Raw genomic sequence first — 18,592 nt, forward strand, 5'->3', positions numbered from 1 at the left:
CAAACAAAAGAGAGAAAAGTGTGAATTATGACATATGTAAGGGCCTTATAGTAATATTCTTTTTATACTAACATGCGGTGTCTAATTCACAGATCTACATACGAAAATAAAAAAATAAATTATCAACTATTTCGCTTATAAAGTGCGATTGTCGTTCAAATTTCTCCGGCACCTGATTTATAGTATCAAAAACTACAACTACGACATCCAACTCAATCACCATTTAACAAACCTTTCATTTGACTTATTCCTAGTTTAGGGGAGTGAGTCCTCATAAAAAAAATATAAATTAATTAGCCGATAAAATTAACCAAATAATAAAACCGAATGAATATAAAAACGTTTAATTATTTAAAAACCACCCACCTTTATTTTTATTTTTTTGCGTTTATACCCCAATTTAAAAAAAAAATCAGCTGTACAGTTGTTTGGATTTTATGTTTCACCTCTATCCCAAATTTCAAAAAAAAAAAAAAAAATTATTGAAAACAACTAAATACAAGGATCATTTCATATATTTTTTCTATTAAAAAAATATAAAAAAGTCCTTCATCTTTAAAAATATTTAAGTACGTCCTACAAATTAATTTATTTTTCCATTAAAAATCTTCCATCGGACCCGCCACCCGACTTTCTCGTACCCGTCGCCGGAATTCCTCAGATCCGCTGATGTCGTCTTTCACTGGAAGGAGGAACAACCTCCTTCCATGGAAGGAGGAGCCGGTGGTCCGTCCGATAATTGATTTTTTCATTTTTTATAAAATTTATTTCGTTTTGTTTGAAAGTACTTTTTACGGTTTTTGATTATAAATATTTATTGATAATTAAATTTAAATTAAATAAAAAATTATTATAGTTTGTTAAAGAAGAATGTCTTTTTGTACTAATAATAACTTTAACATCTAATTAAAATATATGCTAAACATAAAGGATTATTTTTTTTAAATGAAAAAAGGTCGATTTAATACCTCGGGTAGAGGTGTGAACCATAAAAACCCAAATAAGGATACAATTGATTTTTTTTTAAAATCAGGATATAAACGTAAAAAAAATTAAAGGTAGGTGGTTTTTAAGTAATTAATCGAAATAAAATCAGGTCTTAAAACGGGTAAAATTTTAGATTTAAAGAAATGTCTGGGGCCTATTAACAATATTTCATACCTTATGGGTGTTTCCGTAAGAGTCATTACCATCATAAAGGAAAACAAAACCAGACAAAATTGAAATTTCTTAGGGTTTATCATACTGCAGTAAAACCCTAGATTAGAGCAAGAACACAAACACTCAAATTAAACCATGGCAACAGAAACCCAAATGGAAAAATCAGAAAATTCATTCAGAAAGAGAAAATTGGGGCACAAGAAGGGCAAGAATGTAAAGAAGCAGCAGAAACAGTTTCACGGCATGAAAGAACGAGTAAAAAAGAACCCTAAAGTTATGAAATTTCTTAGAAAGAAAGCTCGTGATTATAATTCTGATTCTGGTGGTGACGATGATAATTATGGAGTAGAAGAAGAAGAAACCCAGTTTATTTCTGATAAAAAGATTGATTCTTTGAATGATAAGGAAAATTTTGAGGATAGTGGTGAGGATGATGATGGTGGTGAGAAGAAGAATCTCGGCATTGAACTCGACGGGTCGGAACTCGAAGAAGATGAAGAACATGGTGAAGTTTTACCTGGAATTACAAAACTTAATGAGGGTTGTAGGGCTTTTAGGATTGCTTTTAAGAATATTATGAAAAAGAGTGTTTCTGATAACACATTGGTGAGAAATGTTTTTTTATTTTTTGTTGTAAGTTTTGGAAATTTGATATTTTTTCTTAATTTGTTTGCGGGATTTGGATTTGCAGGGGCCAGTGCTCTCAGGGCATAAGAAGCTTGTAGCTGAGAAGCTTGCCGAGGACGAAGCAGAAAGGAAGGTTAAGGGAGAAGCTAAGAAGGAGAAGAAATTGGTAATTCGCTTAATTTTATTAATTTTTAGGAGAAAGGTGTTATGTTTTGTAGCAATTCGAGTAATGGTGTTATTTGTTTTGACATAATAGATGGAAGAGAAGGGGCATGTAAAGCCTGCTAATTACTTAGATGCTCACGAAAAGGAACTAATAGCTCATGCTACAAAAGGGGGTAATATGTTTTGATTTATGTAAGAATAGTAATCTCAGTTTGTGTTTTCAGTTTATTAGTAGTGTATTTCTCGTACTGACATCGATTTTATGTACTGTTTATGTTGCTGTTGGTGATTCAGTGGTCAAGTTATTTAACGCTGTAAGTTACTTGCAAAGAACTTATTATTCTGCTTCTTTTTAGAATTGAAACTACTTTAATTTAGACTGGTTATTTGTTTCACTCACTGTTTTTTTATTTAGACTGAGATTTAACTGTTAATTATCTAATTCAGGTTAACAAGGCACAAAATGCACAAAAAGGGTTGAATCCTTCAAGAGTAAAGGATGCTAAAGGTATGCTTGTGAATGTGGAAAATAAATATTTTGGCTGTCCTACCCTCATTAATCCTGGATCCTTGACATAGACTAGTATTACAATTTTCTTTTATTTTGAAGTTTGATTAAAAGTGAAAATGGTATGTTGTTATTTCGTTAAATATAACATTTTCCTAATTGCTGGTTCATGCTTAAAAAATTTAGTTGGTTGTCACCTTTTCCTTAACTCTGTTGTTTCTGTATGAGCCACTAATCATAATTTTACGCTGCACGTTTAGTTGCTCTAGTACTCCATTCAGATCCATAATTAAGTTTCTTTTGAAGAGTTGAAAATGTCTATAAAGCCATGCTTTGAATTTTAGTTGCTATTTCTTTTCTCCACTTACAAGCGAAATTAAATTGTTGTGGAAAAACTGAAGCTGTGGTATTTCTATAAGTGACATGTAGCTCCATTTCCCATGTTCATATTTGAGAGGCTCTCTCTTCAGTCTTCATCCTTAGCTGAATCGTATCTACTTTGTTGAGGCTGTGAGCATATTTTATTGAGTCATTCGACGGAACAGAATCCTAACTTCAGTTCATGCTTATTGCACTTAGAAGCGCAAAGCAATAATAGGATGCAATGCATTCTTCCCCCCATTATAGGCCAGATTTTAAGATTGCATTTTATTTTTTATTATGTGAGAAACATTTCCATCTTCTTTGTTTGGTATTGCCAGCGTCTGGCTTCAGATTGCAAATCTCTTATGATATGGTTAATCCTTCTGCAATTTCATCTGTGTTTATCCTTTAACATTGCTTCTAGCTTTCTGCAATCTAACTAAATATTATCTGAATCTTGTCAGTGATAAATAAGCGGAGGAAAGAAGCTTTCTTTTCTGAGTTGGGCAGGACACCAGTTTCTAACGCTAAGGTTTGTTGTTTCTGTATCTGTTCATGTTATGTCTATCTTACAAGTGCTATATCAGTATAATTCAGGCTCTAATAATCTTTAAAAGATTATTTAGGTTCCACGCTTGTTTTGCTTGACAGTCTATTGGATAAACTGAACTTGTATGCCAATATTGTTGCAAAATAGCCAACTGGACCGGAAAATTTATGTTTGTCTTTTTGCTTGATGCACCATTTTGGCTGATAAAAAGTGGATTCTTGTCGTCAAATCTCGTAGTTTTTTTCTTTCCTCCCTACAGTGGAGAGCTTGTTCTATTCCACTGGCAAGATCGTTTATAGGTTTATACATTCTTTATTTAGTGTAAACTTCATTTATTTGCATATCCATACTCATATAATTGACTTATAGTTTTATGAATAAGCAGGTAGAATATATGAAATTTTAAAATTGATGAATTATACAAGTGTGCATCACTTTTACCTATGACGTTAATCTTCTATTCCTCTCCCGGTTAAATTTGATTCAAGAGCTTAAAGGAAGATATAACTTGATAAATTTTTACTTACAGAAGTAATTCAGTATTCCATTTGTTTCTTCCACGGTTCTTTATTTATCAAGTACTAATGTACTACCATCCATATCGAAAAGTAAAATGCTATCCGCTCAACTTTATATTACGTATTTGTAATTGTCTAGTCCCTCTAGTGATGAATATCAATAATGAGGATTTGAGATTGCTGATGTCACTAAATATGCAGGCTGAAGAACCATCATGGGCTCCGTTACGTGATAACTACATGCTGACAAATTCGAAGTTGAAGGACTGGGACAAAATGCCGGTATGATACTTATTCTTACAACCTTTTTCAAAAATATGATGATGGAATATCTGCTAATGTCTGTCGATTATCTCTCTTATATGCATGTGCAGAGGCATACTTCACCTATTATTTTTTTGCCTTTTCTCATAAAAAAAATTCTACCGTATGATGCAGGTTACAAGTGTTGCTGCTGATTTGGGAAAGATATCCGAGGATAGTGGTTCTGAAGATGATTGATACTGTTGAACACCGGGATCATTCATCGATATAACGATATTGTTAATGCATAGCAAAGGTCACTGCTCTGTTTTTTTTTTCCTCGAACGTTTCAGAATGAGATATATGCGTTTCTGCTATTGCTGTCTGTTTTCAATTTACTGGAGTTTTCCTATTGTTTTTATTCTTTTATGTCGTTCAGTTTCATAGATTCTGAACAGAGATTTTGACAACTAGTGTATAAATTCTAAAAGTAATTACTCATTTAAAACAAAATGTATAATTATTTGATCACATTTTAGCAAAACAAAAAGATAACGAACATGTATAATGGGATATCGGAGCAAACACAGTTAGATTGCTGGTATCCCCATCTTCTTCTAATGTTAAAAATAGTTGGCAAGCTCAGCTTAAGGTACGTGAAGAGTGCAAACTACAAAGTATGGGTTAAACCGAAATAAATTTTTAATATTATAAAATCAAACTGAACTTTTTTTTTATAATAATTTTAAATATTTATACTGATTAAAATGGATCATTTTTTGTTTGAATTTTTTTCACTTGTATTATTATATCAAATTAAAAAATTGCAGTACCATTTTTCTATATAATTTCAAATTAAACTGAACTATCGGTTTATTTATTTTAGTTCGACTTTTGTACATTCCTAAGTATAACAGTATAAACCTTTTCCTCAAGAAAGAAAAGGTATCGTATGAACCTTGGCTCCTGAATGACCGAAAGGACAATCTCTAAACATATCCACACAAAAACTGAAAAGGATTATCCATCATTGGGATAATTGATTTGCAAGGTACCTAAACAATTGCTTTATTTCAATTTGATAATGAAACTTCGATTTGTTTCATTTTGATTACTAAATCTTAATTTTATTTCAATCAAAAAATTTATAGGAAAAATTTGCATTCATGACATTCGATTTTCGCTTAAAAACTTATCATGTATGTATAATATCATTTCAATAAAAAAAATTAGATCGAATAATGCATGTTTCTCTCAAAAAAAAATTCTCTCTCTTCTCTTTAGAAAAACTCTCATTTTCTTCACTTCTTTAAGGGTGGGACCTAGCCGGAAATCATCTTCTCCCCGCCCATAGTATTTATTATTATAAATCTACAATTTCTTTCAATAAATCCTTGTTAAAATTTTAGTTTTGGTTTGAGTCTTTATTTTGTTCATCTTTGAAGAAATAATAAGGTCTTTTATATCCTCATTTGTTTATATTTTTTAGATCCTCAAGAACATTTAGTGTTTGTTTGAACTTTAGATTCAAATTCTTGTAGATCTAAAAAATGGTGAGGTTGTGGATCTATATTTTTAGGATCTAAATGAAGATGGAGATCGGAAATAGTAGGCTTCAACGGATCAAGCAGATCGACGGGCAAATCGAAAAAAGGAATCATCTAACACCCGCTCAACGAATCGTTGTGTTTAAATTTCGGGACTCAAGTTTAGATTTTTCTCTATTTTTTTTGATTTTTTTATAGCTTGTATTTGAATTGTTGCTTATTATTTACTATCTCAAAATTAGAAAGATCATATATATGACTTTTGTTATATGACTTTCACTTGTAATTTAATCTTCATCAATAAACTTTGGGAAGAAAAAAAATTGATTGCTGCATATGCATTTTTGGCCGAAATCATTGAAATAAAATTAAAGTTTAATAACCGAAATAAAATAAATCAAAATTCGGTAACCAAAATACAATAACGCAAACCTCCATAAAACCTGTAGTAATTATCTAAAACTCTCCTGTCTCCAACTTAGTTTCTGCACATTCAAATGCTAACGACAACAAATGAATAAACAAATAACCTAGACAGAATATTACATGTATTTTATCACTACCAGCATAAATCATCCTGTGCTATCTGTGAAAACAAAAGAAAATTACAAGTTGATTTGTCTGAGCCTCATACCTCTTTAAGCCAGAAATACTCTCTCAACTAAGAATATAGATTATGTACTATACACGGAACCGAATTGAAAACGGAACACAAAATTACAACTGCAACAGCTCTGGTCGATCAAGCGACCGAGTTCAGCCACCCGCCATGCTCGTTGTAGCTGCATTTACAAAAGTGACCAAAGCAAGAAGCTGGAGACTCATATTATGAGTTTGTAGTACTTTTATGGTAGCACAGAGATATTTTCAGCCTAGAGAAGAATCGAACTGAAGCTGTTGTTGTTCAGGGAAGTGGAAAAAGGAAATCGAAATTTCATAATCTAGAAACGAGGAGCTCTATAAGGGACTTTTTGGATGATGTCATAAATATTTGTGCTCTATAGTAACAGATACTTCGAGCATCAACAATTTATTGATGAAGCACCAGAAACGAGCTCCTTTTTTCCTGGTTACGATGACATAGATGCCTGTGATACAATCATACAGCTGGTCATTGCACAAGCAGTAGAACTACACCTCATTTTCTTTCATTTTTCTTTTTCGTTCTTTCTAGAAGGATGTATAAAAGTTGTACTCTCAATAGCTTCTTGTTGGGCTCGCTGGATCATAATCATATGCGTCACCAGCTTTCACAAACCTCCCTTTCACACGTCTTCTTACGTCAGCCCTTGCTTTGCGAGAGGCATACCTCACTTTCTTGTCAAACCTATAACAGAATTAACTTTACAATTAAACAATGAAAGCTTGAGTGGCAGAGCAATATCAACAAGATTCTGAAAAGCAAACATATATTCGACTGAATACAACTGTTTTAGCTATTGAACTACATATGAAGAGAATATATCACTAACAGTTATTAGCAAAGAATAGCAACTAGACATGCATATCCAGTCCAATCCAGTTCAGTCATCCGGTTGGACCGGATATTCGTTTTTGAGAGTTGTTGGACCTGACAGCTGGCCTGTTCCTGTTTGAACCAGCAGGTCTGGTTCTTCAATCACTGATTTAGAAGTGATGGTAGTTGTCAAGGTAAACATCCTAAATGGAGTTATTATATCATTAAATAGGCAGAACACTTACTTGCGCGTTTTCTTTTTTTCCTTGTAACGCATTACAGCATCATTCCGGTTAGTTGATGATGGGAATGAACTCTCTGGGCAAGGGGGACACCATGGAGGCTCTCCCATGAAAAGCATCGAAGAGGCCCCACAATCTTGATAATCGGCAGCACTACTATCTCCAGCAAGGCCAGAAAATGAGAGATTTGAGCGGCCTGGCCCTGCCGTAAAACGAAGGATGGGTTCAGTTTTAGCACTCATCGTGGAATCAGCAGATGCTTCCAGTCCAACTGATCCCTGCATAAATATAACCATAAGTAAGTTCAAGTATAATTTTCCAACATATGCATCCAATTTAATGGCTATCAATGAGGAGTAAAAGGCCAAAGGGATCATTACCGTGATCCTGTTCTAAAACCACCCAATTTAGTAAACAAAAACAGTAGCATATAGCACATAAACAAACATTATCAAAATCATAAACACGGAAACCTATCACATTTAGATTTTACTTGGGATATCATAGCGGCTAGTGGTATATACATAAAATTCCACATGTGGGTTTTCTACATTACTTTTTGTCCGGTGGGTGCACATGATTTTCGCAATTTTAATTACGATTCTTTCTAGAGTCTAGATGTAAATTGGATTATGATACATCATATGCTTCTGCATTCAAGTTAATTCAAACTATCATCAAATATAAGAAAAGGTGAATCTACCCTGTTGTTTGAGAAAGAAAACTGCATTCACAGATGAAATTGACTAAGTTAAACTATTATATAATTCCCATCGTTAGTACTTTGAAGGTAAACAGCATAAGCCAGCCATTGAGCAGATCAAGGGGAAGCATCATGCCTCAACAAGCAATTAATAAAATAAAAAAGAAGCAAGACAAATAAAAAAGCTGTGCCAATCAAGATATGAGCAGCACAATTATCGGACAAGAAAAGCAAACCTCAGCTGCAACTGCACCCTGACAGTTGGAATCAGCAGCAGACATGTCCTTTGTCCCAAATAAACTCTCCATGCCATTATTCTCCAAAAGCTCTTCCGAATTATTAAGGGCCATCCCGAAGAGTTCTTCATAGTTTTCAAAATGCAAATCCATTTCATCCATATTAAAGTCCTCATAAATATCGTCATCTTCACATGCAGGACCTTTAGTTCCAGGACATGATAACTGCATTTTAATATCGATAAGCTTGTAAAGTTCTTTAAGAAATAAGACATTATAATTATAAAGGCACGTGCACATACAAGTGAAGAAAATACTTCAACTTCTTTTTTGTAAATTTTTTACACAATAAGATTTAATGAACTTTGCTAAAAAAGATGTCCTAAAGCTCAAAGCCAAAAAAGACACGACGGCATAAAAGCAAGTGTACTTCGCCAATTTGCAATTGCAGTTATGACGAGAAAAGAGGCAAAAGTGTCTATCACAATGAGATGTAAAAGCTCCATGAAGCCATCACCAAAACTGGTAACCTTCAGGGGTTGTGTTTTTCATGATCAGCTTCTCAATTAAGCTTGCCTATCAGTTACGGACGTAATTAAAGTCTCCAGTTAACTGGCTGATTGACTGTATGAGGGTAAAACCAGTAAAAACTACAAGTTCCTTATCGCAAACAGTTACTGCTACAAGCATCATGCTCATAGCATGCCAAAAATGTTAGTCCAATAGTTTTAACATTAAGAAAGTACAAGAAAAGCATATTTCCGTAATTGAAAAATCAATTAATATTTTCAAATAGTAAGTAGATATGTTTCAAGAGGAAGGAAGAGCTCATAAGCATCATTATTTATCTACAAAAAGATAAAGAAAAGTGCAAAAGGATCTATCTCAAAAGTATTCAAAAGTTTAGACTTTAGAAAAAGTGGAATGGTCCAGCAATCAAACATGATGATTTTTGTTTTTGGCATGGACTTCAAATTTTGTATAATTATGAATGTGTTACTTAATAGTCAAGCTATCTATAGTGACATAGATTTCCCTAGAAGACAGAAACTTGAAAGACTATACTCCCTAAAAGAAAATCTAGTTACACCTTCAAGACAATGAATACTTCAAAGTACCATGTACCTTAGGCAAATGAGCATCTGCAGATCCCGTTTGCTGATTTAGATTATTCGGCTCTGAGACCATTTCTGGAACTGAAGAAGTCCCACCATAACCACTTGATTTAGCTATTTCACAGGCATCGTTAACGGTATTGTCTGAAGGACCCCAAGCAGTAGTGGAACTATTCTCAGCAATGCTCATCAAACCCATTTCCTGCTCACAAGCAGATTCACCACCAGCAGAAGGGATGTCTAAAACAAATGACCACAACGAAGAAAACTCGGAAGCTGATGGACAGCCAGAGTAGCAATTTATCGATTGCCTTTTATGTGTCGAAGCTGAATTTGAACTACCATGAACCAACCAATCACAATTTTGACAAAAAGACATTCTTTCTTCAGCACATCTAGTGAATGCTGGCTGTGAATTACATCTTTCACATAACAAAGTTCGCGAATGTCGTTTCGATAAAGCATTAGCAGAATGAACATTTCTATCACATGATAAACATAAACATGCTGCATCGGAACGGCAATAGACCATAGACCTCTGATCACCACAGAAATCACAAATGTATCCCATATTTTCACTTCACTCTTTATAAAACTAACTCCAATTCAAACTTATGATGTTAAACCTACAAAAGTACAATAAAAATGGTAAGTTTAGTGTTTCTGAAACAAACAATTATCCACAGATAGATCACAAACATAGACCGAATTGTACACTAGCAGGCTAGCTATAATTTCACCTATACATTTATAGCAAGAAAACCAAAAATAAACAAATACAGGAAGTTTCTTCAAGCAATTGACAAAATTGAAGATTGTTGTTTTTTTGCTCAAAAAAACAAGTGCAAACTTTATAAATTCTAATTCAAACAATAAACACAGAAGTCGAATCTATCAACTATTTATGGATATTTTTGCTTAAAATATAAGCACTTTTCAAACAAGTATATATAGCTATATACTTTATGTTTTTATCAGAATTCACAGGAAAATTAATAAAAGTCAAATTATGAGCTACTTTCTTCAAATAAACACACTGACACATGAAAAAAAAACAGTTGAATTATGGTAACACTAAAATACATCACTAACAATTTCTTTTTTAAAATTACAGGATCCAAAAACACCAATCAAATAACAGAATCAAGAGCTGCATAATCAAAACATAGCAATAAACAAGAAAAGAAAAAGAAAAAGAAGAGAAAATTCACCAAAATTCAGAGCAATCTTCAACTTTCTCAACCAATTCTTGAATTCTCTTGTTCTAAATCAAACCCACATAGAAAAGCATGAAAATTTACCAAATAAATGACAAAAACAACACCAAGATCTGATCTTTTTTTACAATTCAAAACAAAAACAACAAGATTTTACAAAAAGCTAAGAGCTTTACAGAATCTAAGTGACTAAATTTTCAATATTTCTTCTTCTTCCTCTTGAACTTGTTGTGTAATGCTTAAAAATGTTTTAAAAAAAGCTAAAAAAAAGTTGGGTTTGTAATAAAAAGATGAACTTTATAAAAAAGATATTTTATTAATGGGAAGAGAGAGAGAGATAGAAATTGGGTGGGTGTGTGAAGTGTACAAATTTGATGCATAGAAATTTGTGAGATATGAAAAGTGCAAAGAGAGAGAAATCAAAAAGGACATGTGGGTGGGGGAGGTGGGGCCCTGTCCTTTTCATTTCATCACAGGCACAACAAGTTAGGCTTTTCTTTTTTAATCTAAATCTGTCCTCAACTCAACTAGTATATTATTATTGGTTAAAGGGTCAATTTGGTCCTTAAATGTATGCTTTAGGGTTAAATAACTCAATTTTAATTATTTTATTCAATTAAGAACAATATTTGAGGATTAGATTAAATAATACGAACAAATTTGGAGGCTGGGATTATCTATTTTTATCCTTAATTGACCTAGATGAAGAATATTATTTTAATTGACCTAAAAGTTTAAAGCATTGTCCTTAATTGATCAAAGTAGCTGAGAGTAACTTATTTGACACTGGACTGTAAATTTAAAGACAAAAGTGACTCTTTCTTCTATTGTGATTTATGTGCTTTGTTGTTAAAAAATAACTAAAATTAAGCTACTAAGAAACTAGATAATTATTTACTCTATTTCAACATCTTAATTTATTTAAAATTTAAAGATATAGATTACAAAATAACTATAATTATGATCATTAAATTTTATGTAGTTATTACTAATAAATATAGTTATTTAATAAAATAGAATAGAAAATAGAAAATTATATAATATTTTTTGAATTATATGAAAATATTCTAAATTTACTAATTAATATTATAAAATGCAATTTAGTCATTAGTAATATAAAATAAGAATTTTATAAATAAAAATTAATGCTGTACTTATTAGTTTTAGATATTGTATTGAATATTACTAATTTAAGTGAAGTCCACTCGTTATAAGATAGATTTAGGACTCCTCTAGTGGAGATATACCAAGCCTAGTGCCACTACACTTGGATAGGTCCATTCAATTTTTTAAAGTAAAGTGAAGCCACATAAGAAAATAAAATATCTGCTTTATTATTGTTCAGTTTAGATATTTAGATGAATAATTTTATATTGAAATGGACATGTGTAAATTTAACTTTGGTCCTTGACTTAATTTCATCTGTCAACTTTTAATTTAACCAAGTAGATACAGGAAAAAAATAATTTAGATCCCTATATTTGAACTCTCACTTTTATGTATTAAACTGAATCTCTACATATTAATTTTTTTTAGACATTGAATCACTCCATTAGGAAAGGTGTAAATAAACCATGTTAACTTGGACTAGGAATATTCAATTTAATTCTAATTTATCTACTTTTAAATAACATATTTTTATCAATTATATCCTAGTGTTATTTGAATATAATTCAATTTATTGGGATTTTTTTTTGTGACGAGGAAACCTCGGCGGAGCCGACCACCTGGGTAAACCCTCGGAGAGGCTAGTCTCCGGACCCCCCCACTTAATATGAGTCTTTTAACTATTCATTTACAAATGCTTCCAATAAGTCCCATTTTGTAGAATATGGGATACGAACTTAGGTTCTTTGAAGTCTCATGCTTATTGTCCGCACTTGTAACCAATTGAGTCAATTCATATTGGGTAATTTATTGGAATATTAAAATATAAATAATTAAATTTTATAACAGTTATAAATAATTTTTATATTTTGAAGTAAAATAATAACAAATGTATTAAATTATATTTTGATCAATGTTTATAATTTTTAATTAAAATTGAAATTTATTTGGATCTATTTTTTTAAGAAAATATATATAAAAAACTGAATTTGAATATATTTCATTCTAACATTTATATATAAAAAATATAATCATAAAGTAGAAGTAAAGCTAATTATTATTTTAAATAATAATAAAATAAAAATAAATTATAGTGAAAATTCAAAATTGTAAGTTTTTTCAAATTTTAAATAACTAAATATAATATATATTTAAATATAAATTTCAATTTTTCGTGATCAATTATTATTAATTAGAATTAATTAATTTCAAAGTTGAAAATCTTATGATTTAACTAAAGCATCAAATCAACCACTCTAAAATTCGTACAGTCGACCAAATGAAAGAGTTTAAGACTTGTAAATATTTCCGTACGAAACTCAATCATCCAATAATTCAGTGTGCTTTACTTGACCGAAGGAGATATTAGATTCATTAATCAGCTCATATATACAATTTAGTTACCCATCACAACAAAAATTAAATTAAATATATTACCAATCCTTTTATATAGACATGTATAGTTTTTATTTTATTAAAAATATTAAATAACTACAAATATTTTTAAAATTGCTAATGAGATTTAATATCGACTGAAGTAAAAGTACAAGAACTAAATTTTAAGAAAGTTGAGGCACAAAAACGAATAATTTTTACTGTCTAAGCCGTATATAACAATGTGTAAAGTATATACACTTTTAATTTTCAAGAAGGACCTAATGTGATCAAAATTATTAGTGCAAAGGCTTAATTTTAACAAATAAAAATACAAGGATACAAAACCAAAAATGATAACATTATAGGTCTCGAATTACTTTTGCCAATAGATATTTTGATCCACTTTCACTTTCGGTTCCTCCCAACTCACGAACTTTTTGTTTTAAGTAAATTGAACAAAGGATCAAATCGCCCCCTCAACTTGGCACGAAATATCAAATAAGTCATTCTCGCCGCTTTTGGTACAAACAAACCCAAAAGTTGCGTTTTTAGCTCAAAAAGCTCCTCCCCCACTCTCACCCAAGCAAGTGTGTTACACTCTCCATAAAAAAAATGAAAAAAGTTTAAAAAGACCCTTAATATTTAATTTATCTCTTAAATTAATTCTCAATAAATTTAATTTTCATTTACATCTTTTAATTTTTAAAAATTCAGTAATTAATTGAATTTTTAATAAAAATTTAAGGGATCTTTTTTTCTCTTTTTCCCATTTCTTCTTCTTCCCCCTTCTTCTTCTCCCTTTTTCTTCTTCTTTCTCCTTCTTTTTTCCCTTCTCCGGCCACCAACCACTAACCTAAAACAGATTGTTCATCTTTTTTGGGATGAACAAGTAGGTGAATTTCGGTGGCGGCGGGTGGCGGTTTCCGATGTGTTAGAATTAGGTTTATTTAGGTTTAATTAAATTTAATTAGTGTTAAATGGGGTTTAATTGTATTTAATTAGGATTTAATTAGGATTAATTACATTTAAAAATTATAATTAGTAAATCCCACTCTCTTGAGGGATCTTTTTGATATGAAAATACAAGTTGCGGGTTTTTTTGATACGAAAACGCAAGTTATGGGTTAGTTTGTACCAAAAGCGGCGAGAATGACTCTTTTGATATTTTGTGCCAAGTTGAGGGGGTGAATTGATCCTTTGTTCTAAGTAAATTTAATCTTTTCAAATAGGCAAAATATATTTTGGGTCCCTGCACTATATTACTTTTAGTATCGAATCATTATACTGTAACTTGTTAAAATTGAATCCTCACACCTATAATTTTGTAGCTATTGGGTCCCTAGACAGTATTAATAACCAAATACCCAGTTTTCCCCTTAATTTTCTAGTTTTAAGTAAATTATATTCTTATTCTTTATTTTGTTCAAAACAAATTCTAATATTTTTTATTTTTTCAAAACAACCTAACATATTACACTATTCAAACTTAAGTCATTGATTTTATTATTAATTATGAATAATTATCATTTCTAAATAAAAATTGCCTAAAATTTATAACATTATTTTATTATCAATGTCAAATTTAATTAAATTTTTTGACTAAAATTAAAAAAAGTTGTCTAAATTTTATATAATTAGTAAAGAATATTTTTTGCTGATTAAATAAAAATTAGTAAAATTTGCTTAAATCAGCTCCACCATGTAATAGGAAAACATGTTTGTAATTAAGAAAGGTAATAATCGAAGATAAGTACCAAAATTGGTATATTTGGCAAAGTTTAAGAACCAAAGAAGTCAAATATATGAAAAAGGCATCTAGGTGGGGTCCTGTCGTTTTCATTAACAAATGGAAGAAAAGTTGGGTCTTTTGTTTTAGTTTCCTCCTATAAACAAATGGTTTAAACTTTAAATTATTTATTCATTGTCCATTTTTTAATTACTATTATCATTATTATTTAGCAATGATTTCAGACTGCTATGTATAAGCAATCAAAAATTGCCACTTAACTCGTTTGGGATGTAGATTACTAAAGTGAAATAGTGGATAAAAGATGCATGTTAGCGTCGATTCTCTAGTCCATACCAAATCATCAAATTAAAATTTTGAATTTTTTACAAATATAACTGTTTTGAGTTCTATTTAATGAATTTGACGTATTTAAAAAATTTACTTTACAAAAAACAAAACAACTATAGAAAACACCTTATTTCAGTTATTTTATTAGAATCGCCTTGAGGAAAATAAAATTTTCCCCCTCTCATTCTTAGGTGACTCGAATACAAAACATAGAATTTGAAAGTATAAAATTCCAACTTAAGTAGAAGCTAATTACTTAAAAAGGTTACATTGATGTAGTGTAAAGGATTAATATGTAGATAATAAATTTTAGTTGGGCAAAAGGGCTTTGCTTGCTTGCAATGTAATTTCTGATTCAAGAAACTTGACGGCCATCAAAAGGAAAGTGTGATTGTTTTGTCTTCAAACTTTGGAGAAACCCTCTTCGTGTGGGCGAGGCAACTTATTAAATTTTAGTTTTCTTCAAAAATTATAACTCCTCTAAGGTGAAGGAAATAAAATTTGGCCAAATTTACACTTTTCATCCTATCACATTCTTGTATTTTAATAAATACAAAGTAGTGATTTAAAATTTAAAAGGTGTCTTCTCTCTAAAAAAATTCATCCAAACTTGGGAGACGGGTAATTTCCTCAGTTTCTAGGCTTTTCTTTAATGAATTGATTAGTTATTGAGATTTATGCGATTTTTATAATATAATTTTATATTTCAATATGTCAATCTTTAGTTAGATCAAGACTATTTAATATTTATTCAGACATCAACTTCAAATTTCTTAGATGAATCAAGAAAGTTGACGAATACATTGAAATAAGTTATGTTGAAAATGAAAGTTTAAAGCTAAAAGAATTCTCAACACTAACATTCACCGAATTTTTACACCATCAATTTTTTTTTTATTGTTTCATAATTTTCCAAGTAGATTAATTCTTCAATTCAACTCAATTTTTAAATATTTTATATCGATTGGTTTACAGTGCACTTTGAATTTTATACTTGAGATTTAAGATTTATATGTATAAATGTCATTTACGTAGTATATTTGAAGCTAAAAATAGTTAAATCAACAAAATTTGCTTCTGATTTTTTTTCGAAGTTAATTAGTTTTTAGAACATTACAATACAAATATAACATTAGAATAAGAATGACACTATTTTAAGTACTTCAGACACTTATTTGCTAACAAATCTTCAAAGATTTCAATAAAATAATTAAAAAAAAAAATCAGATACCATAATGTAATTATCCCATAAATCTTTGCACATTATGTGGTATTGCACAAACATTAATAAATAATATATATTAACTCATTAGATTTAATATTGAAAAGGATATGTATTCCACCAATTAATTTCACTCGGAAGATCAAAGATCATAAGAGAAGTTCATTTAGCATTTTGTTATCCTATATATAATATGACTAACCAAAACGTGCATTTTATTGAGTAATAAAAGACATTGCTTTGATCAAAGAACTAGTAAACATGCATGGAATTAATTATCAATTAATTAAGTATAATCAAATATTTATCAAATTCAGCACTCATTACATTAATTAAAAAAATCAAAAAAATATTTTAAATAGTGTATTAGGATTCATTTTTTCTAATTAAATAAAGATGACATCATTAATGTTCTCTTAATTACCAATTCAATGTGCTCACCTGATGCTCCCAATATTTCTACCCATGTCATATATTCATGTAAAAATCCATTAAAATATGTAAATGGATTTATCTCATTTTTTTAAACATAATATTTCATTATATACACACTCCATCTTTACAATCTAATTGACATAATATTAGTCTTTACTTGTTTCATTCTAGTTGATACTTTCTATTTAGGATTATTTGTCTATACAATTTTAAACTTTAATGTTTGCAGCAAATAAGCACATTATTTAATTTTAACATCATATTGTCTATTGTCGTTTCACGACTATTCGATGCCTATGTGGCAAACCAAAGAGAAACCACATGCCAACTCAACAACATCTTGACACATTTATTTGGAGTTATTTGCATATTATATATTGACAAGTTTGTAACAATTTAAGCATATCGATTTAAATTTGGCAACTCAACTCAATTCTGTTCATTATATTGGCTTTTAACAGTCGGGAAACAAAAACATGCTTCACGATATAAAAATTAAAAAGGATGAAAAATGCCACATTTTAAATAATATGCTCAAATTGCTACATATATCGATCAAATTTGCAAATTTTATATAAATAACTCTTCCATTTATATATTTTCACTTTTTATTTTTTACCTTTTCCATTTCATAACTTATGTTAATCTTTTTAATATAACATAGACATATAAGAGTAATATTATATTATTAGTATAATATATTTTAAATAATATACATATATTTTTTTAATTATATTGCAATACGGAATATAGTATTTGCTATTTGTATACCTTTTTTTTCCAATAAACATAGAACTTGATACTAGTTCAGATAAGGAATTTTGTAAGAAATAAGCCACTTGGAAAGGACAAAAAAATGACATGTGAGATTCAACCTTACCCTACAAAAAGTTATGCACTTTTCCAATATTTTATTGAACATCCCAAATTTAGCCTCCGATATTTCAATTATTGACATCTTATGCCACTAAGGTGAAGGGACCTACACTCTCTCTCCCTCCTATTAGAGGAATATATAATAATTCCTTGGTCTTTACTATTTTTATTTAGGTTTGGATAATAAAATTTTAGGTTAGATTATTGATGACATGGATAATACATTTAACCATATTTCACTTTTGCTATTATTATAACAACCCTTTTGTCCAAATCTAGACACATATCTTGATTTGTAAATAAAATATAGACACATATCTTGTTTCAAAAAAAATCTAGACATATATCACCAACCTAAGTTATTGACTCAGAGTTAGGACTTATTCTCTTTACAATTATTATAAAGGTAGCAAACACTGATTTTATGAGTTTTGCATTAACATTATTATTAGGATTAATTTCTTTTATCCCATGAATTAGGTCCAAACTACTGTTTTGTCCAAAAAAATTAAAATATTATTGTTTTTTCCTTACATATTTTTGAAAACTAAAATCTCTCTTTATAAGTTGGTTTCAATTATATAAAATACTAGAGTCTAAAGAGAGTAGTGTTTTACAAAATTAAAGAGAAAACAGTAATTCAAACCTAAACTCATGAAGATGATAGTAATTAACTCTTAATTATATAATTATCGCGAAAAGGCTCGTCCTTAATTTTATCATGGCTCGCTTAAAATAAAAATATGAGTCATTAAATAACAAATGTAACTATGTAAGTACTAAAAACTATTTGGATGGAAATGCATATAATATTTCCTGGGGCTTTTTAAGCACTGAAACAAAAGAA

At 30.0% G+C, this 18,592-nt stretch overlaps 2 protein-coding genes across 2 annotated transcripts; one reads left to right on the plus strand and one right to left on the minus strand.

Moving 5' to 3' along the window:
* Positions 1 to 1,180: 1,180 nt before the first annotated feature.
* LOC126654583 (uncharacterized) lies at positions 1,181 to 4,668 on the plus strand. The gene is made up of 8 exons (XM_050348498.2): positions 1,181 to 1,767; positions 1,853 to 1,954; positions 2,045 to 2,126; positions 2,248 to 2,267; positions 2,401 to 2,461; positions 3,289 to 3,356; positions 4,094 to 4,174; positions 4,331 to 4,668. The coding sequence occupies exons 1-8, from the start codon at positions 1,297 to 1,299 to the stop codon at positions 4,391 to 4,393; spliced, it is 948 nt and encodes a 315-aa protein (XP_050204455.1). The 5' UTR covers positions 1,181 to 1,296; the 3' UTR covers positions 4,394 to 4,668.
* A 1,431-nt stretch (positions 4,669 to 6,099) lies between these two features.
* On the minus strand, positions 6,100 to 10,941 carry LOC126655665 (zinc finger protein CONSTANS-LIKE 9-like). The gene is made up of 5 exons (XM_050349912.2): positions 10,646 to 10,941; positions 9,445 to 10,060; positions 8,320 to 8,544; positions 7,384 to 7,658; positions 6,100 to 7,009 (listed from the first exon to the last, which is right to left on the minus strand). Exons 2-5 carry the CDS (start codon positions 10,003 to 10,005, stop codon positions 6,880 to 6,882), a joined length of 1,191 nt encoding a protein of 396 aa, XP_050205869.1. The 5' UTR covers positions 10,006 to 10,060; positions 10,646 to 10,941; the 3' UTR covers positions 6,100 to 6,879.
* Between the last annotated feature and the right edge of the window lie 7,651 nt (positions 10,942 to 18,592).

This window comes from Mercurialis annua, linkage group LG7, assembly GCF_937616625.2.
Source record: "Mercurialis annua linkage group LG7, ddMerAnnu1.2, whole genome shotgun sequence".
Taxonomy (NCBI): domain Eukaryota; kingdom Viridiplantae; phylum Streptophyta; class Magnoliopsida; order Malpighiales; family Euphorbiaceae; genus Mercurialis; species Mercurialis annua.

Excerpts from the sequence above, each read along its gene's own strand:
- LOC126654583 (XM_050348498.2), top strand. The coding sequence starts at position 1,297 with ATGGCAACAGAAACCCAAATGGAAAAATCAGAAAATTCATTCAGAAAG. Across the intron at positions 2,127-2,247 it reads AGCTCATGCTACAAAAGGGG|TGGTCAAGTTATTTAACGCT; the intron begins GTAATATGTTTT and ends TTGGTGATTCAG. Across the intron at positions 2,462-3,288 it reads AAGAGTAAAGGATGCTAAAG|TGATAAATAAGCGGAGGAAA; the intron begins GTATGCTTGTGA and ends GAATCTTGTCAG.
- LOC126655665 (XM_050349912.2), bottom strand. The coding sequence starts at position 10,005 with ATGGGATACATTTGTGATTTCTGTGGTGATCAGAGGTCTATGGTCTAT. Across the intron at positions 8,545-9,444 it reads CAGATGCTCATTTGCCTAAG|TTATCATGTCCTGGAACTAA; the intron begins GTACATGGTACT and ends ATTAAAATGCAG. Across the intron at positions 7,010-7,383 it reads GAAAAAAAGAAAACGCGCAA|GTTTGACAAGAAAGTGAGGT; the intron begins GTAAGTGTTCTG and ends ATTCTGTTATAG.